Source organism: Chlamydotis macqueenii, chromosome 1, assembly GCF_036417535.1.
Source record: "Chlamydotis macqueenii isolate bChlMac1 chromosome 1, bChlMac1.mat, whole genome shotgun sequence".
NCBI classification, from domain to species: domain Eukaryota; kingdom Metazoa; phylum Chordata; class Aves; order Otidiformes; family Otididae; genus Chlamydotis; species Chlamydotis macqueenii.
Genome location: NC_141556.1, coordinates 62,834,358 through 62,861,196, shown reverse-complemented (window position 1 = coordinate 62,861,196; position 26,839 = coordinate 62,834,358). Strand labels below are relative to the sequence as shown.

The window sequence follows — 26,839 nt, the reverse complement described above, 5'->3', positions numbered from 1 at the left end:
TGAAGGTTCCTGTTTTGCACAGCTGTATATGTGAACAGGGCATCAGGCCTTATCATCCTTTTTTTGCCTTTATTCTTCTGTAAGTGTGCCTGAAAACAAATGAACAATGCAAGCAGGATTTGACCAGAAGTGCTGGGTTGTGTGGTTTTTAATAAGCTTTCAAATGTATTTTAAACATGAAAATGTTTTATCCATGAAATCTTTTAAAGGCATTATTTCAGGGATTTGTTGAACAGTGTATTTTCTTTGAGTAAAATAAGAGTTGCTGTTAATGTAGTGTCTCAGAGAGGACTAGGAAGTGCAGAAAGTTAAGGAGCTAAGGGAAATGCAACAGGAAAGACATCTCTGTCAGAGAATCAGACTTTGAGCTGACTTGGGGAAAACAAAGTGGGGGGGTTTTTTTGGTTTTTTTTTTTGTTTGTTTTTTTTTTTTACTCTAAGTAAGTCACCCCTTCTCTCTCAAGTACAGTAAAGGGAGATGACTGCACCCTGAAACTAAAACATATCCAAGTTAATTGGCTTATCTCAAAAATGAGAAGATAGGAAATTATTGCAGTTCTGCAGCTGGGATATTATCAGAGTCTAAGATATTAGATTAAGAATTCTTCCATTGCATGAGAACAATTTGTGGTGGGTAAGTCTGATGTAATAGTAAATAAAATTAGGCTGTTTAAAAAAACCAGCATGTTCAATTTTCCCTATAACTGAGCAGACTTGCAGCAGACAGACCTCTGGTTTGCTAGGAGCTCCTGACTGTTCCCCACCTCTCCACATACTGCTTTTTTTCCCCCTACCAATCTGTGGAAAAACACGAGGTTTGTTTGCAATAGCCACATAACAGGAGAGACAAGGGTATACACAGAGTGGTCTTTCACACATGGATCTGCATGGGCTTCAGAGCAGCAGGTTGCAGAAAAAACTAAACAAAACTCTCCTATAATTCCCAGGCTAATGACTTTATTACGTGACAAATGCAGTGAAAACTGAGAAGGCACACGCGCTGCGTTGCCCTTCCTCCCGAAAAACGGTGGCGAGCACTTGACCTGTTGCTATGGCTCTGCTGTGCTTTTTCTCCTCCTTTCCCATCCTTTTTCTCAAAAGGCAGCTATGTTTTTAAATGTCATTGGCTCTGACGTTTGCACAGCTCTGGTCCCTTGGTTCCGTACCTTTGTGCACTCTTCCCTATTCAGCCTTCCGCAGAGCAGTGCTGTGCGGCTGCAGCCCCAGGGGCTGGCATCTCTGGTGTTTTGGGGTGGGGGTAGGCATGTGGCCGGCTTCCTTGTTTTGGTCTTTGGTAGGCGGGATACGCAGTTGCACCCTGCGTACACTTGGGTGATGTGTGTTGGGTCCTTATAATGGTGTGATCACGTGTTGCTTTCCTCCTGTTACTCCTAGCAAGCTCCAGGGATGCTTTTGACTGGCTGTGCACTTGTATCCCTGCCTTGCATTTTAATGAAAGACGTCACTCTCTTTAGCCCCTCTCTGCTTGGACAGGATACTCTTTGTTTACTCTGTTTATTTCTGTCTGGCCTACTTGTAGATCCTGGGCTACCCCGGAGCGGCCCATTTTTGCTGAATGGAAGTGGGGGCTGTGTGGGTGCTTTGTCTTGCTTTCAGTTTGGGATCTGGCTGGGCTGTGTTGTTTTATGGCTGATGGGTGGGAGTGGAGAAGGGAAGAGGGCAGGGAGGAAGCAGAGAGCAAACACGATATTTTTTTCCACTGCGTATCTGCCAAAAGCATCCTTTGAGTTGGACGTAAAGAAAAATAAAAGACAGAGTCCTTGCAGGAATGAAATTAACCTCATGTCTAAACTTCAGCCTAGAGAGCAGTGTGGTAGTGCTTAGAGAGGCTGCAGCATTTACTGTTCTGGAATTTAATGACACAGCATGTAAACCCAAACAAGGTTGGAGAGAGGCAAATGGTGAGGGGAGGAAAGGGGGAACGGAAGAAGAGGAACTCTCAGATAGGCTGTGGACCTGGATTTAATTACAAGAATAACATGGCTTACACTGACAGTGAAAGCCTGCATATGGTTTTGTGCTGCTTTGCACAGATAAACAAGAGAGGAATGGGATAGGGAATGTGTATTTTGCCACTTGATAGCTATTTGTGTGGAACCAGAAAGGGCGGCCGTGGCATCACTGGCCAGCCTGGCTTTACCTCCCCAAGTCAGCTGCGCGCATCCGCCAAGGGCCACTGAGTGCCCGAACAGGCCTCACGGGCTGTCTCAGGTCTTCTCTTACGTCCTGGGAAACCCCCCTTGATTGGGAGGCCTGTGTATGCGTGCACTTCATGTGACATGAATATATGTGGTGCAGATCTAAACCCAGCCATGTCACAGTCTGCAACATGACAGAAAACCTGGGGTTAGACGTGTTTTTATGTGTGTATTCATACATCTATAAAGCCAGTCTCTCTCCCCTTCAAATACGTGTATTTTCCTAGTTTCAGCTGATACTCTGTGCTGCCTCCTTTGATCAGACGTTAGCACTGTCAAATACCCTGACAAAGTTGGTACAGTGTCTGTTTGTGGGAACCTAATGCAGGAAATCAAGGCGTTGCCATCAGCTGTCTCCCACTTGACTAAATGCTATTTGCATCCTTCAGTGAGAGCTGGACCTCTGGATTCTGAGAAGATCGTTGGGCAGAGTTACCCTGTGGCCCAGCCCAGATTTTCTCAGAGCTGCTGGAATCTCAGCAGGGTGAGCCCGCCTCTGGTAGAGCAGTGCGTACACCTCGGAAACCCTTCCATAGAGGCACGATGTTCTCGGCTTTTTTGCACTCCATGTTTCCAATAGCTGTTTGCAAGCTATCCCTGAATGTGGCGTCAACTTTAAATAACATTTATGGAAGCTGGAGACAGTATTAGGATGCACAAAGCAACTGGCGGGTTTTACACGACAAAAAAAAAAGAGGGAGTGAACCATTCCTGCTTTGGTGGTGAATAATGGTGACCCAAGCAATGAAGGTGGTAGTGGTCATGACAGATGCTTTTGCTCTTTTTGACTATACTGTTTTTCCTTTGAGGGAAGAAACAGCTCCCTTTTGTATTCCAAGGAATGGTATGTTGACTGTGTCCCTTCTGCCTAGAGCGGTTCCCACATCTATTTCCTGTGCAGGGCTGGGTGAGTGTTTCCTGTAGACCTCAGCCGTTGCCCCTAGAAGGAAGTGCAGACTTGATGTTGATGCGCAACATCATAGTTGCCATGTTTTGGTGGTACCTTTTGGTGTACTTTGTGCTTGCTTTATTGAACGCTGCATGAGATGAAGAGGCAATGGCTGAGTCAGTTGCTAGCTGCATGTGAAGGGCTTTACCTGTTAAGTGCAAAAGGGATGATGTTCTCTATGGAAGCACAGCGGGTGAGAATAGCGACTCTCCGATCATGCTCCTGGCTTTCCCCAGACCCCTAGAGTGATTTTGGGCAAGTCTGACTTGGGTAAATCTTTCTTATTTTCTGGGTAAGCAACTCGCTTTCTTTTGTTTCACCCTGGGTATCTTTTTACTCATCTGCAAAATGGCACAGATAGTGTTCTAGAATAGATAGTTCTGTTTTTTCATCAAGTTATAGTGAAACACTCTGAGCAACTTCTCTGGGGACTTTCTCTGGTAGATTTGAGGAGGCTGATATCACTGCTGTCTTTAATGAACTGGGCTGCTTGAAGGTTGGAGGGAGATTAAATGATTGGACTAGATGACCTTTAAAGGTCCCTTTCAACCCAAACCATTCTATGATTTGACAATAGTTGCAAAGCAAGTGGGGCTGTAAATTAATGCCAGGCGTGAGCTCTGGTCTATAAATGAAGGTGTCTGACTGAGGTGAGTCCCCAAGATAACAGTGTCGAAGGACACTTCTCTGCTTTTCCATCCTATCCTTGACCAAAATGATTGCTCTTTGATGGGTTTTTAGTGGCAATTGACAAATGACTACCCAAGATCCATCAGAGCAAAGGTCTGCATCATTAAAATGACATCTGAGTCATGAGAGTGGTGGAGGGGAAGTTTGCCATGTGTTGTGGTCTTGCAGAGTATATTTGCACATTCATCACATAACCTTCTGGAATTTGCTATGTAGCCGACTCTTTAAGCAGTGCGTCCTGCTAAATTAAAGCCAGCTCTGGCATGACGTGTAGCAACAGTGAACACAAAACAGCCATGCTACGCAGTACGTGGGTTAAGAGAATGAAGATAATGTATAGTTGCAATGGTAGTAGCGTACAGAAAGACCTAGTGTCATCACTTAAGCTGGAATTTACCTTGGACTCCAGGATCCCTGAGATCATGCACAAGGAACAGGAAGAAGGGACCCTCACCTTGAAGAGCAGTGCAATAGTGATATGACTGAATAGGAGGACTCCTGTAGCTGTTGTTGTAAACTTAATGGGCTTCTACACACTGACTTAAAAAGGAAGGAATATTTCTTAGGCATGATTGTCTTCTGTTCAGTTTTGGCTGTAGTCACATCAGCGTGGCACTAGCCTGCAGAGAATGGGATTAGACTAAATAAAACCTTTTAGTCTTTGAAATTAAAAAAAGAAAGCAATAGATTCAGGACTGCAATGAATAAGAGCAATCTCTGTTGTTTTAAATGAAGTTGTAATTTGCTCGCATTACCTGGAAATCTGGAGTTTAGTGGCATCAGATGCCACTCTCTTTCTTATTGCGATGTGGAGAAATCCATATTCAGAAAACCAGTTCTTCTATGTCAGCAGGATCTGTATGTATAATAATGGTCAGGTATCAGTTGTACTGCTAAAATTATAGCAGGCTCAGATTGGTTGTTGAGAACAGTTGTTATCCATGAGCCAACAAATTTAGCTGAGTCTTAACTTCATTAGCAGTGTCTAAATGCATTAGCCATATGCTCCTCAGCATATGGGTAAATACATAACAATTTGTTTTCATTAGAGTTTTCTTACAAGTGCTGCTAAACCAAGCTCCACTATAAATGTTTACAGCATGACATGTCTCTTCAAATAAGAAGCTGGCCCTTCTGTACAGCAAGTCATCCTGAAAGGGTGGCAAGCAAGATACTTCCCCTGCCCTTTCCGAGAATAGGCAGGTACAACTGCCTGGGTCTGATCCACTGCAGCTAGCGGGCTTGGTTCGATAAGGCTTTATATTAAAATGAGTAATAGAAGGATTTGGAGAACTGCAAACACGGAGAACACATGTTCAAACATGTGCCATTAAATTCCCAATATTCATTGTGTGCTGTCTTCTGGCTGCTTATGGTCTTGGGTGGCATCTCCTCCTGGGAGCTTTATCTGGATGTAAGACTCATGACCCTCTGGGTTCTCCACCTTTCTCTCCTTCCCAGGCAGGACGTAGAGATGTAATATAACTTTCCCTCAGAGGGTCTGAGTGTGAAATTGGATCTTAATTCACAACCCATAGTCCAATGGATGCAGTGCTGGGAAGGGCAAGGTGGGTTTGAAGGATGGGCACTGGGGCAGGAGGGAGGGCTTCAATAGCTGCAGACGTGGGACAGATGCAAAGCAGCTGTTGCATGCTCAGGCTTCTCTTAATTTGTCAGAAATAAGTGAAACATTATTTTGTGGAGCTTTTTTTTTTTTTTTGTTAAATATTTATGAAGTTTGATCCACAAACGCAAGTTGCCTAGAAAGACATGGAAGCCTAAGAATGGACCCACCTTGTTGGAGAGGTATAAAGATCAAAAGTTATTATTATTATTGATCTAATTCTCCATGTCCTCGGAGGCCTCAGCATGTGTCTAAGTGTAGCTGATAATGTGAAACCAGAATCAACCAGAGTTGGATTCTAATTAGATTTGTTGGAGAACTGACTGGGATTTTTTTTTGTGGTGGGTTTTTTGTTTGTTTGTTTTTAAAGAAAAGGAAAAAAAAAAGTCTTTCAACAGGAAGTCTAAACAAAGCTGTGTGCTTTAAAAACATGTATTTCAAATTGCTGTGTTTTCTTTCTGTTTTCACCATGCAGTGCAGTAAAATGGATGACGCAGTCTTGGCTTGTCCTCGTACTTTTTAACTTTGGGTTTTATTTCTCTGTTATTAACCTTTTTTTCCCTGCTTCCATTTTGTAATTTTTAAATATTCCATGAATTTTAGATGACTTCTATTATGGCAGAGGAAAAGTGAAATGTTCCTTGGACACTTGCACTGGTGTAATTTTAAATATTCAGGTAGAAAAAACAACCCACTTGCTGAACATTAGTGGTTTTTATTTCACCCTGTGACAAGAAAAAATAAAATTACAAGCAAGAGAAAAAGAAATTGAAACCTATATTTTTATAGGTTAAATCTATACTAAACCTATGTTTAAAAATACTCTCAAATACATATTGTCATAATAAACTATGCAGAAACCCCATAAAATAACTGCAAATTAATCTTTACTACTTTATGAGCTTCATAGTTTCCATGCATTATATCTGATGGTTTTTTTTTTTGTTTTTTTTTTCAATTGCATATGCAAAGCTGTTAACTTTTCATCGGTAGCACAATGCCAGAGGTGATTTAGGTAGCATTTGTGAAAGCTGGGCTACAGGAGCCGTAAGAAGTCACATGTGATGATGAGTTAAGGAGTTCAAGTATTTTCTGGGAAGCTGAGTGGGACTTTAAACACGGTAATTATGTTCCACTCAAGAAAAGGAAAAAAGACACACTGCAAGAGCAGGGTTTGGAGGGAAGTGTCCCTTTGCACACACAGGAAAAGGGGTTGGGGAACCTCAAAATCTTCATTGATTTGCTTCTATGTCTATATATTGAAAGGAGAGAACAAGCCCTGGATAGGATAAGGAACATTGTGGCTCTAGGTGGTAGCCTAGGAATGAAGTACAAAGAGGTAGGAACAAGAAATGTGTGATTGATACATGATTTTTGCAAAGGTTACAGCTTGCAAAGGGATGAACAAATCTACCTTGATCAGTAAATACACTGCAATAGATAATGTGTTGTGAAAAGCATGTGGCAAGGCAGCCAGAGGAAGGGTGGCATTTGACTTGTCTGTCATTGTGTTCCATGTCTGAGGCCTTGGACAGGAGCACCTTGCAGCCAGGGTGTGGTGGAAAAGGCTCTTGATCACACAGAAGGAGGAAATAGGAGAGCTTTGGGGGGAAAAAGTGGCAGTTGGTAACCTTATACCAGGGGTCTCCATTTTAATAAAGAGTCTCATATAGTTCACGACAGATAGAATTAGGGACCATGCAAGTACCTTGTAGTTATATTTGTGTTTATATTTTTCACTACCTTTTTTTTTAATTTTTTTTTTTTTTTTTTTATTCCTCCCCTAATGCCCCAGGGAGCCATCTCAAAGACCTCATAAACGCAAGATTTCATTTTCTAATGCTATTTCATTTCCTGGATGGAGGACCTGCCACGAGAAGACCAGACCTCAAATTATAATAGCCCTATAAATAACTCCCTAAGGCAGAAGGAAAAAAGAAAGCCTTTGAAAGACAACCACAAATGCAAAAATGGAGGTGTTTGGGTTCTTGCAGAACAAGACTATGCAGCTCTAGTTAGGACATTATTAATTTAGTGTAAAGTTTTTTTGGGGTTTCCCTGTTTACCTCTGTGTGCTGTTTACTTGCAAACCTATAGCTCCAAAGCCCTCTGAGGTCTTTTGCTCCAGTTTAATTTTCTACAGTGTTTTGGTGCCTTTTGGCCTGTCTTTAGAGCCTGCTAGAAAGTGGAGTTTCCAGGTAAAATTGAAAACGATCCAACAAACCGACCAAAACAAAAACAATCACAAATCGAGTAAAAATAATCTGAAAATGCAACTTTTCCTTCTTTCTGGGTGAAATAGTTTTATTTCAGCAGCCCCAGACTGTCTGCCTGCTTTCCACTGGAAATCTGTGCAGAATTGGCACATCGACTAGAATAAAAACATTCCCGAGGAATCGGCGTGTTCTGTCAAAACATTTGAACAGCTCCCGTCTCCCGGAGCACAGCTCTGCTGCGGAGCTGGCAAAAGGAGCTCTGCCGCGCGGCAGTGCCGGCTTCCCCTCCAACCTCCCATCTTGAATTCACCTTTGTGTGTAATTATCGACAAAGTGCTTCAGGTTAAACTGTATTTAGCTGTGGTGGGAGCAGATAAGGAGGTTTGTGAGAGCCCTTTGCACCGTGGTGTGAGCTGTGTGAGGGCTGTCCCTTTCCTCTTCCCGCTAAGGCTGTGTTGTATATGTGAGGAAAAGTCAGGAGGGTGAGGCTGTAGGACCCCAGTATCTTCCTGTAGCACCCCAGGTCAGTGTACTGGCCAGGGACAGCCGGGCTGGCAAAGCTGAGCTCCAGGAGAAGTCCTAATGCACAGGGACAGGATTCCCACTTGACAGATGCCTCTGTGCCGTGCCACTCGCCGCTGCATGACTTTGTGACGTGTGAGCTCAACCTCCAGCAGCAAAGTTCTCAGTGTTGCGGAGTAATGTTTTGGTTTTTTGTTTTGTTTTGTTTTTTCCTCCATGACTTGATTAATTGAAAAATAAAAAAAAAAAAAAGAGAAAATTGTAACCTTTGGCTAGAAGAAGATACACAGCAATTACAGAAGGTAACTAAGCAAGGTGTGATTAGCCTCAACCTTTGCAGCAGGACACTGATTACTTTACTTTTGCTAAGTAGTATCTTAGTCCTATAGCACCGAAATGAAGGAGGTCTCTCTGGTAGGCTCTCCTTAGTATGAATGAGAGTGGTAAAATCAGGCCTGCAGCTGATTTACCAGAGGTGCTGTCTGTCTGTTATTGAGACCAATTGCTTAGGAATGTAATTGTGTTATTCCTGTTACCAAAACTGATATCTCCTGACTGACTGCAGCTAAATGAGTTTCTATTTTTGTAGAATTTCTGGGCTGTTGCATGATAAGGCATTGTGGTGGACAGCATGCAGTCAGTGGTTTGAAACAAATGAAGTTTTTTCTTCATATTTGAAATATTGATGTGTATTAAGCAATGCTTTACTGTGCTGATGAACTAGCAGATGGTGTCCTTTAAGGCTGCACATGTGACCGTAGCCTGTTTGAATGAGTATTGTACCTACTTGTCTAAGTCCCGTCGTGCAGAAAAATCCTTTATAAAGTCAACAAGGTGGGAAGGCAAGCAACCCTATGTATGTACTTATCTCCTACACCCTGGCATGTGCCCACATAGCAATTCAGAACCATTTTGATGAAAGTGGCATCATCGAGAAAAGTGGTGTAAGAGAATGATCCGTGCCATGCGGAGCAAGGAGGGCAGAGGTGGCTTATGAACCAGTCCAAGCTCTGCCTGGGTTTGTGGCAGCGCAGCCGTCTTAGCGGGGTGGGTTGTGCATCTGCATTCCTAACTCTATTACTTATCCCCTGAGCCAGAAGGGCCAGATGTGTTGCATAGGCAACACATTTAATCTGTGAATGATCATTCCCAATGGACTCCCTCCAGCTCATCCAAAAGTTACATTACTGGGCCCCAGCCCACTTCACGCAGAAAGACAAGACCACCCAATCTGGTGTCTTTAGGGAAGGGAGAAGGTGGAATTACTGTGATTACTAAGATAAATAATTTCACATTTTATGCAAGCAGTTGTACACTCTATGGCCAACATGCTTATGTGCTGGTGTCTAACCCAAGGCAGCTAAAGCCGCACTGTGGCACCTGAAAACGTGGCCACATGATTCTCATAGGAGTTAACGGGCGGTGTTACTTTCAAACATTGCTATAACTCCTTTTATTTAGTTACGCAAATGCTAGCATGCTGCACTTGTAAATTTTGGCCTGAGCATAAACCATGCTGACAAAATGTGGTCACCTCTGGGACTCAGGCGAAGGCATTTTACCGCAGTATGGGAGGGGAGAACCTGTTAAAATCCTTCTATGGACAGTTATGGCAAATGCACATTAAAAGAAGTTGAGACTCTGCACGATGATGAGCCCATCTCTTCCTAGGAGAGGTAACAGGCTGAAACAACAGTGTTGGAATTGAAGCTTCTTAATTTATTATATTACTGTCTTGCAAAGATCTGAGGCTCAGGTTTGTGCAGACTTACCGCTGTCCTGACACAGGAGCAGTCACTTGATTTGCTAGAAGCTTATCCCCTGCAGAGGCAGACCCGGAAGAAAGGAAGTGTTCTTGCAGTTTTATGGGCAAGGAAACTAAGGGCTGTGACTGCAACAGTTTTGCTTCCCTACCTGTTGAGACCAGTGGCGGAATGCCCGCTGTCATCACTGGGCACGGGAGCGGGTAGCGAGTGGCTCCTCCAAGCTTGCGCAGAAAGAGGTGGCAGCAAGGTGGGAACTGCACTGGCATACAATGGGCCCTGGCGCAGCGTCACAATTGCTGACACCTTCTCAGAGCCTCTTGTTGCTGCGGGAGAAGTTTATATTATGTGGAGGAGGATAATGCCTCAAAACATCCCCACTGGAATAAATAAGCCTCTCAGCTTGAGGGTTTGGGCACAACTTGCTTTTCTACTACTTCTCTAGTCAGTCTGGTAACTTTTGTTTGGCTTAGGAAAAATTGGAATAAGTGTTAAACTCATGCTTAAAGGATTGCCTCTCTTCAGAGAAATTTGTTATCCTTTTTCTCATTTTCAACAAGGAAAACTTGCAAAAGCAGCAGAGATTTTGACATTAAGCGTCTTGATAGAATAATAGGCGTGAGATGGATTGCAATCTATTGCCTCAAGACTTTGCCAATCATAAACTAAAATCAGTTAATGCATTGAGTTAAATCTTGCTATATTGTGCAATATGCTAGTAGTATTAAAAAAATCAATTCAGAAAATATATTGATTATATTATCTCCATAGCAACAAAAAATAATGGGATAATGTTAGCTTAATAATTGTGCTTTGTGAAAACCTTTCAGAATAATTACTGCATTGTGGTCTTTTCACGATGTGGAATGCAATAACGCTTCTTCCTTGACTGCAGTCACCATCAGCACTGCGTCAAGAGATGCTGTTTTTGTGTGCATGCATATGTATTCATGGGTAATTTTGCTCTGGCTGAAACAATTTAGCAGACTATTTTGGGATCCATTTTTAAATGGTCAGGGCCACAAATAGGCAATTGTTTTCTATGTGGTTTGTTTTCTCCCACCTCTTCTGACAACTGGCTACTGAAAAAAGAGGCCGTTAACATTCTTCATCCTGTGTCTTTATTTACGAAACACAAAGATTTTGGCATGTAACAAAACTAAATGTCCAGCTACTGTACTAAGGATTTGGGGGATAGAGCAACTCTGCTCTAAAGACAGTGCTTCAAAGCAGTTCCTTTACTTGAATTTCATCTGTCATCCTCTAGAAATGACCTGTTCTACAGGAGCTGAGATATTTGCCTGTATTTTGGAGGATCTGATTCTCTTGTGCATCCTGCAATGTCATATAAATAACCTCAGATTGTTATAAATATATATGTATATTTTTTTTTCTTGCATATAAGTAGGAGTGTGCGTAACATTTTGAGCTTGAAAGTTTAGCAGGAGAGTCAGAGGATCAGATATATACACTCTTCATCTGTGTCTTTTTTATTTTTACTTCCAGACCAACCCCATAATTTTGATCTTGAATTAAAAAGAGGTGTTGACCAAAGTCTTTGATGGAGAGGACAAGGTTTTAGAGTGGTCAAAAAAACCCACTTTAATTCCTGAATTTTAAGCAGCACCTACACTGTCCTGTCTCTATAAGAGCCCTCAGGGACCTGGCAGTGGATCTCAGGAGTCTCTTCACCTTCTGGTTGTGCCGCTATTTCCTGATGGACCTGTTGTTCAAGGGCTGGTTTTGGAGATGAGCCAGCAGAGAGTTGGCTGGTGCCAAATCTTGCACCAGCAGAAGATTCTCCATGGCTTTTGTAGGGTGTCTCACTACCCCCAGTGACCTGGTGGGATGCCTCTTTACTTCTAGGGCATGAGTGGATGCCACATTCTCCAATAGTCACTCCTCCAGGCCTTTTCCTGGAGGATAAACCAGGGAGAAACGCTGCTGTCAGGTTAAATTGTCAGCACTGCTTCTTAACAATACATCATATTATTTTGATTCTTTTTTTTCTGGATGGAATTTGTCCTTTGAATAGCCTATAACTTGATTTCTTACTATTTTCTGAACAAGGGTCTTGTTTTCTTTGAGGACCCACGGGAGAAAGCCTCTACCTTGGAACTATTGTTTATAATATGGGGCCATCTTGGAGCCAGGAAGGTGCAAACCCTCAACTCTGTAGATCGTGGCACTTTGGTATCATATACATAAGAAACACAGTACAGCACAAGCGCTGACAGTTTTCCATTAGATTATGTCTTCATAAGGAGCTTGATTGTGGTGTTATCTCTTGCCGTTGTTTTCCTCTACAGTCCCTCCAGGTTCTTTCTTTAACGGGAGGGTGTGATGCAAAAGCTGTTTTCTGTCCAGAGCAGCCCTTACTTTCTGCCAGTAGCCCAGTCCCCTAGGAATGTGGTTAGTTCACAGGGAGAGGGAGGAGTGGTGGTTGCTCTTGACTTCGTGCCTTGTGCCAAAGCATCCAATGCTGTAGAGCTGTTATACTGAATGAAGGTGCCAAGCCTCTCCCTCCTGTTCTGGGTGCAGATGAATGCAGTTATGAAAGGGCAGCTAAATGCATCAATTCCTCTGGAAAAGATCTGGTATTTGCAGGTGTGTGGCATCATTTAAAAAAAAAATATCCACATGGATTGACAAGGTGCTTTTTCTGATGCTGCTGCAGGATTCAGCCCTAATCTAGAAACAGAACTCAATGCCTGACACAAGCCAAGTCAATCCCCACCTCCAGACCCAAGCTCTTCCCTCTATGAGATTGTCACAGTTGAAAATATGACTGTGCTTTTGCTCGGCACCCCCTGTGCTCGCCCTGGGTGCTGGCCAGTGGCCTTGCTGATCCCTAGAGCTGTCCCAAATTCTTGTTCCACTGCAGCCTCCCATTTGGTTTCCTTGCACTGTCTCAGCTCCTGCTGCTCTCTGTGATCCCCTCTTCAGCCCATGCAGGGGTTGGCACTGTGTGTTTCTGTCTGTCATCTTCCCAATCCGTCGTTCCGGGGCAGCCTGATTCGGCTTCCTAGTGTGTCTGTTTTCCATGCTTGGATCCTACCAGCTGCCACATGGGTGGCTTGGGTCTTAAATAGCATTTGGCTGCAGGACAGAACATGAAGAGTAACTTACCTGATGAAAACAAGGAGATTTTGTTAGAATAAGTATTTTAAGATAAGTGAAGAGTCAACTGCCTGTGGCTGTTGGGGCTGCAGCTTGTCTTGTTCCCGAAGGGATAAAACCATTCTGTTCTGCAGGGGATCTTACAGCACGTTTCTGTCTGTAGTGGTTTAGGGTAGGTCTGTCCTACCTGGTGGACTGTCTGTCTGGGAGTGGGATGAACCACACCGCATGTCTGTTCACATGGCTAGGGTGAAGATGCCCGTAGCTCAGCAGCCATGTGGCCCCTGATGCCCTGCAGAATGTATGGGCTCAACTCAAGGCTTGCGTGTGTCAAGCTGACTTGTCTGCCCTTATCCTTGTGTCTTTTCCAGAGGTGCCATGTGATAGATGGTAGTAAAAAGGGACCTGTCATGCCTGTGCCTGGCCTGTCCATGCTACAGATAGCAGCATGCTCTGTTCTGCATCAGAGGCCAGGACAATCTATAGGGACATTTTTCTCCTTTCATGCTTGAGAGCCTGCATCCGTACAAGGTGGGAATTAGACAAGAGGAAGCTGGGCTTGCCCAGCTATGTTAAAATACAGAAATAGTCCTAGTATCTTCCAGCAGTGCATTAAGTGGCATGATTAATGTCTGTCACATGTAATGCTCTTTCCAGGTCTCTTCCCTTGATGGAGTACTCTGTGCAGCATAGTGCTTTGATTTGGGCAGTTTTGTGTCTTAGTGTCATCACGATAAAAGGTCAAAATTTAGGAGATGAACACAGATGGAGTTTGTGATAATCTTTAGTTCTTTCAGGCATATTTTTCATAGTTTCAAACTTGGTGGTCACAGATAATTAAGTAGCATTAATTTTATAATCAGTTAATAAACAATGGTAGAGACCACTAGCACTGTACAAGGGAAATGTCTCTGAGGAGGCCAAGATATTATCACCCACTGAGTGAGTAATGTTGCTTCCTAAAGCTGCAGTTTTCTTGAAACCCACCTGTCTAAATAGAACCCACTTAGGCACTAGTGAGTTAAAGCAATATGAAATAGCCCAGAACTTGCTTTGGAAAAGAAAGCTTGAACACTGTCATCCTAATTCTGTAGCTGAAGATGCAAGATCTGCATGTGGACATGTAATTTTTCTAGTACCTGTTCAAAGGCTGTTTGCACACTATGGCACCTAAGAGAGACTACTGCACAATGGGATTGGTTAGTATCTTTAATCCTTAAAAATGTCATTTTCATAACCTGAATGAATTTACTGATGATGGATCTGAGAAGGAGGGGGATGCTCTTTAGAAGCAGAGAAACTCCTTGGAGAAAAGAACTCTGTCTCCATTTCTTGGGGAAGAAGTCAGCTTTCGTTTCTTGAAATGCCAATTTGTTGCCCCTTGCAACAGTGCTGTGTTATCAGAGTCCTCTCAAAATGTTTGTTTTCCTTAAATTTACCTAGCATGTCTGTCTGTCCTACAAGAAGTCATTTCCATATCTTTAAATTATGCCATTACTGCTTTGCTTCCCTTAAGGGAGGCCAGCAAAGAAAACCTAATAAAATTCATTCACCATTAGTAAGATGTGCTGAATGCTTACGCTAATCCATTTGAGAAACATTGAGCACACAGTGAAAACACACATTGCAGTCCTCTTCTATTGCACAATGAATTCCCTCCTATAGAGAGCACTGTAATTCTCTGCTTTCCTCTTGTAATTTGAAGATGTAGTAATATTAAGAAAGGCAAAGATGGTTAGTGATCCAGTGGAATTAAATACAAGAAGAGATTGTGTAGGAGAGAATTGCACTCGGTTTGGAAAGACGACAACTTAGCAGAGATTTAGTGGAAATTACATACTCTAGTGAAAAAAAAATCCATCATTCCTTTCTCCTTTTTTTTTTAGTTTCTTGACTTATTATAAATATATGTTTATCACAGGATCAGAAATTGCAGTAAGTCTGTAAGACCTCATATGGAGCTTTTCATGAATGCACATTGCACAAATTGTATTTCTCTTTGTACATGTCTTCATAATGACATGTTTTCTGTTTTTGATAAAGGTTCCTAGAAGCCTGAATAGGTGTCTTCTGTGACATTTACTATTAAATAAAATAAGAGCCTAGCAGGTTTAAGTGTTATCTAGACAATAGTCCTAATAAAAAATAGTAAGGTTGCAATTATAGTTCTACAGCAGAAATAAACAAGGTCTAAGCTAATGGCAGGCAACTTCCAAATAGATAAAAAGAAGTATTATTTTAGTCAGTGTAATCAGTCTGGAGAGTTCATCATTGCAAGAATCATGGTGTCGAATACAGCAGCTGGAATAATTTGAGGGTCTGGATAATTTTATGACTAATTACATTTGTAGCTATGCATATTATGATAAGAGTAATTGAATCTTAAGCTAACAGTTGGGTGATGAAGAAATCTCCCTCTATTTAAAGCATTTTAGAGTTAACCATGTATGTAGGGTTGTTTTCCTCTTGTCTCTCTCTGCAGCCTCAGGCATGTGATATGTCTGAAAGCTCAGAAATAGATAATATTTGTTGATATTCCTATCTCATATACTGTCTGTGCTTCTGTGGCAGTGAAGGAATGGCTTTGTAAGATACCAAGAAGGACGACTGGGAAACCTGCAGCTTGTCTCTGGCTCTACCATTACTTCTTGTGTGGCATTTGGCAAATTGCTTAATCTTGTGTGCTTATAGCTTCCCACCTGTGACAGATGGGCACTTACTATCCCAGAGATGTTGTGGAAATGAAGTTTGTAAAGTGAAATGAGATTGAAAAGAGAAAGACAAAAAGAAAGTGAGAATCTCATTGTAGAATTCCAATTTCATGTCTGAGGCCATATCTATGTGAGAATTCTTTGGAAAGTTAAGGTGAATCAACCAGAAGCGTGAATGCAATATGCACATATGAAAGTGCTGTAAATGTTTTCCCGTGAGAAGAGTCTCTCTCATTCTGGAAGTGGCTGTGTATCACCTTGAGGGACTGGTGTAGACGAGCTAGGTTATTCATCCTACATGACATTTTTTTCTAAGTATCCACATCATGTTATCTCCTGTGCCTCAAAAGCCTCCCTGAGGTTCTTGTGCCCACTATTCTGACTGGGAGGATGTTCTAAAATCTTGCTATGTTGGGGGCAATGAATATCAGAAGCCCTGGGATTGAAAAATAAGGGATTTTCTAAGGGAAGCAAAATCGAGGACCCCTGGTGGTGGGAAAAAGATAAGGGACACCTGGTGGTAGTTAGAGGAACTATGGGTATAAAAGCATGGAAACAGTAAGAATAGGCTCTCTGCCTAGCTTGCAGTAGAGTCTGAGACTATGACTAAGACTTTGCTCTACACAACTGGACTATGCTATAAATGCTACTACTTTAGTTACTACATAGAACGGTTTGGGTTGGAAGGGATCTTTAAAGGCCATCTTGTCCAACCCCCCTGCAAGGAGCAGGGACGTCTTCAACTAGACTAGGTTGCTCAGAGCCCCATCCAACCTGGCCTTGAATGTTTCCAGGGATGGGGCATCCACCACCTCTCTGGGCAACCTGTTCCAGTGTTCCACAACCCTCCTTGTAAAAAAAATTTTCCTAATATCTAATCTAAATCTACCTCCATTTCAAAACCATTACCCCTCGTCCTATTGCAACAGGCTCTGCTGAAGAGTTTTTCCCCATCTTTCCTGTAGGCTCCCTTTAGGTATTGGAAGTCTGCTATGAGGTCTCCCTAGAGCCTTCTCTTCTCCAGGCTGAACAGCCCCAACTCTCTCAGCCTGTCCTCATAGGAGAGGTGCTCCAGCCCTCTAATCATCTTTGTGGCCCTCCTCTGGACCCTGGTCCATGTCCTTCTTATGTTGGAGGCTCCAGAGCTGGACACAGTACTTCAGGTGAGGTCTCACTAGAGCAGAACAGAGGGGCAAAATCACCTCCCTTGACCTGCTGGCAATGCTCCTCTTGATGCAGCCCAGGATGCGGTTGGCTTTCTGGGCTGCAAACGTGCATTGTCAGCCCATGTTGAGCTTCTCGTCTGCCAGCACAGCCAAGTCCTTCTCCTCAGGGCTGCTGTTGATCCATTCTCTGCCCAGCCTGTGTTTGTGCCTGGGATTGCCATGACCCAGGTGCAGGACCTTGTTCTTGGCCTGGTTGAACTTCATGAGGCTGGCATGGGCCCACCTCTCTAGCCTGTCAAGGTCCCTCTGGATGCAATCCCTTCCCTCCAGCATGTCGTCAGTACCACACAGCTTGGTGTCATTGGTGAACTTGCTGAGGGTGCTTTGAAGGTACTTTGATAGTCGATAACTTTCATCTAATTTCTAGCAACATTTATCCATAGCCAGTTTATAGTCATTCGATCTTTTAGTAATGTAGACCTTTATATTAAACAGATATTTTTCACTCCCTGATGATTACTCCCAGTACATTTATAGACAGCAAGCATGTCTCCTCCCTTTGGTCTGCTAAAATGAACCTTTGGTTTGCTAAAATGAACTCTCCTAATTACTGGTTGTAAGACAGGCCTTCTGATCCCTGAGGATTCTTGTAACCCTTTTCTCCACTCGTTCCATTTTTAATTCATTCCTTTTGAACGTGGCTCATCAGATTTGCATGCAGCATTCCAGAGGAGGCGTATCACAGACATTCTACATTTGTAGCTTCTGTCATACTTGTTGTTCATGATTATCCTGAGGTTGATGTGTCCATCCAGTTTTTTCCCTTCTCTCTCATTTTCAGACAATAATCTACTATTGCAGAAGTGCTTGAAGTTAACATAGTCCCTCAATGGGCGGGAAGTTTTGCTTTCAACTAAAGACTTTCCTCTGTTGCGGTTGTTTAGGTTCTTTAGGTCATCCAGTTCTTCTGATATGACAGTCTCAATCTCTCTACCTACTGAGAAAAGAATCTGCCTTTCAACCCAGAATCATGAACATACTTCACTGAACTCTGCTTTTTGTGCCAAAGTCAGTCCTCAAAACATTAAACAAGTTTTGTCCCAAGACTGACCCTTGAGAAGCCTGTGAGTTTCCTCCTTTCATGCCTGTACTTTTTCTTTCAACTCTTCCATACAGCTTGTGTCTTTATTGTCCCTTGATTTTTATCCTGATCATCATCCTTTTGGGTGTGATGACTGTTCACCTGCCACCAGACCAAATGCGTTACTGAAGTCAGTGTACATCTGCCATTGTTCCCTTACCTGGAACATCTGTTTTCTTCCCAAAGAAAGATAGTACATGGTGTATTGCATTTCCCATTCCCATCTCTGACCCTCTTTCCTTTAGGTATTTGCTGTTGAAGCAGGATGCCAGGTTGTTACCCGTGGGCCAGAAGTGGTGAGTGAGGGAACATTAACTGGCTGCAGCTGCTCCATCCAGCCATGCCACTTACGCAGCGCTGGTGCTTACGACTCAAATGTTAAAAACATATGGTGGAGTTTGGGGGAAAATCTGAGGACTGTGTGTGTTCCACACACTGGGAAATGTTGCATGCTATTGAGGTCAGGCTCACAATTGTGTATTTACTTGCTTAGTTTCCCCTCCCTCCCGCCGACTCTTCAGTTACCAGCCTATTAGAATCAGCCATTAACCTGGTTAATGGGGAGAGACAGCAAATACCAGAAAGGATGATGTGCTTTTCTTAATTCCCTCTTGGAAACATGACTGTTTCAAACTGTAAATGTCTCAAGCAAAGGCTGAAAAGGGTCCAAAACATGTCTTGCTTTTGTCATGCTGGCACACCCAGGCAGAGGAGAATGAGATGAGGCTGTTTTCTCCTTAGGGCTTCACTGACAAGTGATCTCTGGGGGTAAGAGGGTAGTGCCCTGCCAAAACTGCCCAGGTGGCTTTGAGCTGGTGGTGTGCAGGCTTTGGGGTGGTGAATCAGCATGGCTGAATCGTATTGTGCCATCTGATGCTTTGGGTGATACAGTCCACTGCGGTGATATCTTGATGCCATCTGATCCTTTGGGTGATGTGACTCTATCCCAAGAGCCTCTGGCCTCTCTGACCAGGGCAAGTGACAGAGAGCAGAAGGGGAAGAAGGTGATGAAAGGCATGGGGTGAGGGCAGAGGGAAAGGGAGAGCTCATGCAGTATGGAAAAGAGCTGTCTTTCATGGAAGGACTTGAGCCATTTCTCTGAATGGTGATACGACAGCTCCTTGTTCCAGATGGCGAGGGCTAATACAGCACACGGAAAGGAATCTGCCTGCTTAGTTTTTCCTTGAAGACGTGAAAAGGTAGAAGGAAAAAATTTACAATTTGTTTGGTATTTAGTTCAGGTAATTTTTTTTAATTGTATAATGAGAACACATTGTCCAAATTTTCATATGCAGATTCAATTAGCGTTCAGTTAATTAGCCTTTACAGATGAGGATTAACTTAATTACATAACACTAACCTCTCTTAATAACTATTAAGGGTAGGAAAGCTGCTTTTAATAAATTTGGAAGGGCTATATGTGTTTTTTAAAATCTGAAATGGCGTACACATAAATTAAACAAAATTACACACAGAGGACAGCCATTAAGGGTAACGATCAAAGGAAACAAACTATGTACATGGCTCAGAGTCAGGCTGGTTAGAAGTTCATGCTGTTTTCCTCCTCTTGTCTGCTGGTATCCTAGTGTTATTAGGATTATTACTGGAGATGATGTATAGTCTGGGGTCATTCCTTCAAAGTGGGCTGCAGCCTGATACAAGGTTGCTTTAATTAAATGTTAGCTTGTATTAAAAAAAAAAAATAAATCAATTTGGGTACTAGGTTATTAGCAGTTGTTTTTGTCCAGGTGGTATAAGGAAAAGAGACATGTGAAGCTCATTGAATTCTAAAAATCTGATCCATAAATGTCATTCACTGTCATTATGTACTGTAAATAACTATATAGATTTTTGTCTCTTGATATGAGGCGTGCACTCAAACAATGATGCTATGGTTATTAATACCATAGTGAAACAGAACATCATGTCTGACTACAGACTGGTGATGGTGGAGCATATATGGGACTAGTGATGGGATTTAGTGTCTTTGGCTGCTGAGTCACAGGTTTGAATCCAGGCTGTCTTGGTAAGTGACTGACATCAGGTAATGTGTGATGCTTTTCAGAAAGGGGCAACTAAAGAAGCCTTTTTGCCTTGGCTATTCTTGCATGGGTAATGGTTCCCACTTGCAGTGGATTTTGATGTGCACACCACATCCATCTCCACACAGCTCAGTAGCTTTTGTGGTATTCAGGTTGCTACAAAATTCAAGGACTATCTTCATGGTATTCTGGAAATCACTTTTTTGGAGTCCAAATTTTGAGTTACTGTCAGGAGTATGCTTCTGCTGGATCCCAGCTTTGTGGCCCTCTTCAGACCATTTTATCTAGTGACCCTTAAGGACTATAGCCAGGTTCGTAAACCACATGATTTGTTTTCCAGCTGCAGCAAGCTGAAATGTTAGAAAGCATCCTCCATGCAGTCTGGGCCGCTTTATGCTTAAGCTTTGAGTCTGAGCTTAAGCTTACAGTCACTTAAGTCTCCATTTGCAGGCACGAGATCTGCAGCTTTTGAGCAACTAATAAGAATAGGTTGGATATGCTTTGTGTTAGACACCTCAAAGATTGAAAGGCACGATACTACTGGCTCTGAACACTTTGGCTTAGTGCCTACAGCCATTTTCAGCAAGGAGGGAAGATGACATTGCTGCAGATTTTTTCCTTGCTGTGAGGAGCTAGCAAGGTGAATATGCAACAAGGAGGAAATTGGTGAAGGATCTGTCTTGGAATCTATTGAAAAGAGGGAAGGAGATATTTCAGCCAAATGTCTTTCTGAAGCCCTTTCATGTATGTGCTGCTCAGACTGAAGCCTCGGCGTTTGATATCTCTAGATAGTTGGTTGTCAATGACCAGACTTTGCTCTGGCTGATGCAGACCCAAATCTTGTTCCCTCCCATAGTGGTTGCACCTGTATCCCTGAGAGCAGGATTTGGCCTTGCGAGCTGTTCTACCCACAGATGCAGCTCATGATGCATGCTCAGAGGAAGGGGAGAATGCAAATTCCCTGTAGGGAGGCAACTGCCAGCCATGTAAACAAAGAAGCCTTCTGGGTGTGCAGCAGTCAGCCCACTTGAGCTGCTGTTTCCATGGTGTACCAGATGCTGGAAAATATGCTTTCTTCAGGGAAAGAAGCTTTTCATACTCCTGCATTGTCTTGTTTGATAATGGGCTGTCATCAGGCTGGTACCTCACTGTAGGGGCCACACGCAGCAAGTCTCCCCTGCCCCAGCCCTTTTCTGAGTTGCTGTTGGTGACAATCCATATTCTACAGCTTCCAAACAAAGAAAAAGCTACATAATTTTTCTGACTTAGAACAGCGCTACTAACTATGCTTTTACACTTCACTGTTATGAGTGACTGTTTAATGTGCTACAGTTCCTCCTGACGCACGTGGTGTCATCTCGTAATACCTTGTGTTGTTTTGCTTTTCAATTTTCTTCTGTTTTCGTAAAAAATCAGAATACATATGTGTCTGTTTTTCCCAGATTATCCCCTTCCTAACCCACACCTTGCTTCATTATAGCTCCTGCCTTATGGCTGTTTGAGCCACTGGGTAGATGTCAGCAGGCACCATTTCTGAGTTAGCTCCCTCTCTTCATGTTTACCCACTGGGTGATCTTGAGTCAAAGAGAGGTCTATACCTCCATTTTAATCTAAAACAGTTGCTGCTGGTGGGCAGGCGCTTAGTTATCCTTTAGGTACTAAGTACAATTGCAATTATAAACCTGGACAAACCTGCAATAATAAGCCTTGGAGCAGATCAACCTCAACTAGAGTAAATAAGTTACCAAAAGCACTTAGAAGGCTTGCTGTGCTTCCAACATGACTCATAGGAGGAGGAGGATGTTTTCAAGGTACCCGTCTACTGGAAGCCGTGTTCAGGGATGATGCTGCAAAACTGGCAGAGCTACGTGGACGTGACATATAATAGAATCATAGAATAGTTGGGGTTGGAAGGGACCTTTAAAGGTCATCTAGCCCAACTGCCCTGCAAGGAGCACGGACATCTCCAACTAGATCAGGTTGCTCAGTGCCTCATCCAACCTGGCCTTGAATGTATCCCCTCACTGTGTACTGAGACCATAACAGGTTCACTGGCCTTCCTCATGGCTATCGAGAAGAAACACAAGTGCCTTCATAGGACCCCAGCTTCCTCCAGCTGAAAGGCGTGCCTTGGCTTGTGAGGAATGCATGCGCACATTTCCTCAGCCTTGCCTGTGCTCTGGCCGCCGCAGCCTCACAGGGCTCTGTGTGTGCCGTTCGCTTGTCTTTCCCAGGCAGCCTGATGAGTCCTGCTCCCAGGTGCTCACTGCGCCCGTGAAGAGGGCCAGGATAGCTATGGGTCCTGGGGGAGGACGGCGGAAGCAGGCAGTGGTGCAGGATGTGAGAAGATGTCCTGGAGCGTAGAGAACAAGCACTTTTTTTTTACTGCCAAGGATGAAAGTATCTCACAATCTCTCCCAGGTACTTTTCAACTCCTCCTCTCTCCCCATCCTGCAGACCTGTACTTCTCACTTCGGTGAAGAAAAACCAAGCATGGTTAATTTTAAGCCAGTGCAATCATTTAGGAGACCTGGAGGTGGAAAACCAGTTATTGGTTAACAGGCTTGATTTGAAATGTGTTCTGCCTGACCCCTCTACTGTAGTCAGCCAGGAACAGCGCTTCCAAGAAGCTGGCTTTCTGGAAGGCTTTTTCACTGAATCATTTAAAGTCTAGGCTTCTTGTAAATGTTAATATCCTGCTGGCTTGCTGGAATGCAGCTGGTGGATACAGCAAGTGCAATACCTATGTGCGTGCCTGCAATCCAAAGCGAACCTTAGCAGGCAAGGTTCAGGCTGTAGTTTGGGATGTCCTCAACGAAGGCTCAGGCTAGGAGGGAAGCGGGCTGGAGGGCAGACCTGATTCAGCATCATCTCACAAGACTGGAAGTCCCTCTGCCCCATGCAGCCGCTACCGTTGTGACACCGCAGCGCTTTGCACCCTGTGTTCGACTCTGCCTGGTAACCCCGAGCAGTGCCCCGTGTCGTTCCAGTGCCTCAGCATGGCTGTACACATCAGCCGTGTTTGCACAGGTTGGAGTCGTTCTCGCAGGCAAAGTAGTCAGAGTGCGCTGGTGAGCTGGGCCTGCTTCACGTGGCCTTAGATGGCTGAGTGGGGAATGGCGCTGGGGGGAATTTGGCCCAAGGATCTCCCCTTGCATCAGCAGGGGAAGGCAGTGGGCAACCTGTGTAATGCCGAAATCATAGCAATTGCTGGCTGAAATCCTGCCACTGCTGAAGTATCGCTATAGCAAAACGCAGGTCGGTGTGAATGTGTGTGCACCTTTCCCCCTCCCTCCGTGTCCGTGGATAAAAGCCTTTTTGAGTTAGCTGTGTGTATTTCTGGCATCACAAAGGCTTGGTCCACCATCATTTCTGTGTGCTAATGGATGAGGCTTTTCTGCTTACTTTACTAGTAAAGTATTTTCCAGGTGAGAATATGTATTTTTTTTTTAGGCAATCATCTAAACCACCTCTTTCATTATTTTGTCTTTAGTGTGTTTTCTTACACACCATCCAGTGCTTTAGCTTTTTGTAGCTTAAGGAAAACCTAAAGTTCTTGCTTTAACCTTGAGACATACTGTCCTGTAGAATAAACATATTGCAAGACCAGGATTAGAAAAAAAACCCAAACCTACTACAGTTGTATTCTTAAAAAACAACTGAAGGGCTCTATAAGAGGACTGTAGGTGGTGGCAAGTACTTTGCTAATTTGGGTGATAAGTTAGCACCCAAGGGTGATAGGTAGGATAACTACTTCTGATTACCAGATTTTCTTTTGCTTAGTGTAAAACGCTCCCAAAGCATACACACATTACATGGTCTTATTTGTTTATGTCTGTGGTTAATGTATTTACAATAGTTCATATTGTTCTACCTAATATTCTGCAGTATGCCATAAAAATAAGAAAGATTCAGTATGAGGTGTAAGTATTCCACTTTGTTAGTGAATTTTCTCTGAAGAATGAAGATAGATCACAGTAGTCTTTCTTGAATTAACATAAATGCAGATTAATGCAGTCAAATGTGTTATTTTTCCACAGATAAGTTACAAACACAATGCAGTACAATTCTCAAATATCACAGTTTTGTTAAAACAGATTTTTTTAATTTTCATTTTTGGGTATACATTTTGCACACCTTCTTTCAGATTAATCAATTTGAATTCATTTAGGACACTAACAATTTAGTATAGTGGCAGGTTTATTTAGATAAGTGGATACCAATTTTCATCAATTATGAAAATGAAACACCGTAAAAAATGTAAAAGTTTGTTAAAATAAATCTGCTCAGTATTCTGCAGATTGTCTCAGGTGTCTTGCCTCGTGCTAAACTCCAACTTTGGAAGTTTGGGGTTTTTTTTTAATAATGTAACTAAAACCAAAACAAGACAACCTTTCTATGTCCCCTGTGTTTCTCTTGTGTGTAGTAAGTCACATACTTATTCTGTTATTGATTTCTCTGTCAGTTTTTCCATCCGCACATATATCAGACAAAAACTATGGGTCAGGACAACAATGATGAAATCAGTTTAAAAAAAAAAATCATGACATGGTAACATATTTTGGAGTGTAAAACCCTGATGAAAACACATTTCATGGCTTTCCAGGTCTTATTTGGGGTTGGGATTTTTTTTCAGTCATCATTTCTAGTCTCTACTGTCACAGATGGACAATGAGAGAAAGGTGAAGTTATGAGTTAATACCATGGGTCTCCTTGAGGTTCAAAACTTCAATGTGAGTGTTAGCAACACTGTATAATAAAGTTTCTTTTAAGTACTGTTGTAAAATACTTTATTTTTCTTTTATCCAGGGCTTTTGGGAGAACCACACAAAACTCATAACGGAGTATGGACCTGTTTGTGGGTAAGCTTAGCAGTGCCATCCGCTTTCTTCTTTTCTGGCCTTTGCTGTTTGGGTTTGTTCGGTGGGAGAGGACAAAATGCCAAGATAAGATGTGCATCAAAAACCAGAGTGCGGTGTTTCAGTCTGGGAGACAGAGGTGGAGGTTGGCTGATTATGTGCAGAAAGTAACCTTGGCTTATTTTAGTTTAGCATTTGGTGTCGGACTTCATTCTTATCTTTCTAATTTTAATTATGCACATAAAGTTTAGTCTTTTTCAGAACTGTACAAAGCTACCAGTCTTCAATATTCTCTTTTCATCTGCATAGTCTTTATACTTATGGTGAACCGTAAAAATAATAATTTAACATCTTAAAAAAAACCTCACCTAGTTTATGAAATAGTACGAATTTGGTTCAGCTGTTGCTATCTACATTTGTGTAAAATTCCTAAAATCAAAACACAATGAAGTACAGATTAGAAGTAAGACATTCCTCTCTCTATAGCTCAGCTGTGCAATCTTAGCAGTTTATTAGGAGTAAAGAGGGTTTAAGCAGTATATCCTTTCACACAAGCCCTTCCACATTTCTGTGAATGTCATTTCTGTTCCAAGAACTACTTTCCAGTTGCCATCATTTTAAGTGGAAATGCAGTTATTTCCTGGTAGCTTCTATTGTTGTGGTCAATTGGTGTTTCTAGCATAGCTATTATTCAGTATAGAAGTATCAAACAATATCCAGAAAGTACGATGTCAACATTTTTTTTCCTATATTCTGCAAGGGGTTTAAGACACTTGTAAGACAGCATATATGAATATGTGTGTGTGTGTGCATATTTGATCATAAACAATATAAATATGCTTTGTGTGCTCTTCCAGAAAAAAAATCTCTATCTGAAAGAAGTCAGACTTGGGCATACAAAGCATTTGATGCTCCAGTCACAGCCGCCTTGTGGCATTTTTGCTCAGCTCTAAGGACAAAGTGCTGCAAGAAGTGATGGAAATAATGAATTCTAAGGGTTAGGTACTTGTCTAAGAGGAAATAATACAGTGTCTTGGCTGGCCAGGAATGGAGAAAGATATTCATTAACACTGTGGCAATTTGTATGTTGTGTAACAAATGGAAAATGACTGAGGCTTATTATCTCCATGACCTTTGGTGTGATGGCCTTAAATGACAATAATGTAAGAACACTGGCATTCATTCCTCAGTGTATTTCCTTCCTTATTAATATCATGCCTATTTTTTTTTCTAAGCTGAATTCGAGACAAGTTGCTATTTAGTCGCCTGTCTGCTCACTCGGCCAGGCAGAGGCTATGTCATCGGAGAAAGAGATGTATAATTACAGTGTGTGAGCAGATAGATAGAAAGTTTAATTTTTCCCATCTACCCACAGCTGTTAGGGAATGAAACCTCTATGAGACTTGTATGGGCTGCGAAGCTGGATGGTGGTGGCAGTGATGGTCAGCCAGGACAGTTCTGCCTCCTCTGGATCCCCTAGGAAGGAGGAATGAGCAGACTGAGCATAAATAGTACATAGCCATTTATTGTCTGCATGAAAAATGTAATTTGTGAGGGCTCTAGGAGGCTGGCAGAGAATAAATGCTGCCTTTTGATGTCTCTCAGGAAAACAAAGCTAGGCTCAAACATTGCTGTGCTTGAGGTAAGCTTTATTTCTAGTTGAAGGATGTTTTAAAACCTGGCTTGCAAGCTACTGTTCAATAGGTGTTGAATGTGTCGGGGTTTTTATCACTATTCTGTCAATTAAATAAATTCCTCCTCCTTCCCTATGTGTCTTCTGTGTGATTCTTCCTGTGGTTCTTTGAAATAGGCAATAG

At 42.6% G+C, this 26,839-nt stretch overlaps 1 protein-coding gene across 4 annotated transcripts in view; it reads left to right on the top strand.

The window, feature by feature from the left end:
• Window positions 1-26,839, top strand: part of TBXAS1 (thromboxane A synthase 1) — a 240,724-nt gene that overhangs the window by 62,973 nt on the left and 150,912 nt on the right. For 3 of the 4 annotated variants that reach the window (XM_086754539.1, XM_086754548.1, XM_086754556.1), the window contains one exon: window positions 24,973-25,025. The exons of the other annotated variant lie outside the window; for it this stretch is intronic. In XM_086754539.1, the coding sequence (XP_086610665.1) occupies window positions 24,973-25,025 (53 nt within the window). The remainder of the gene's footprint in view (window positions 1-24,972; window positions 25,026-26,839) is intronic. 4 annotated transcript variants of the gene reach the window in all.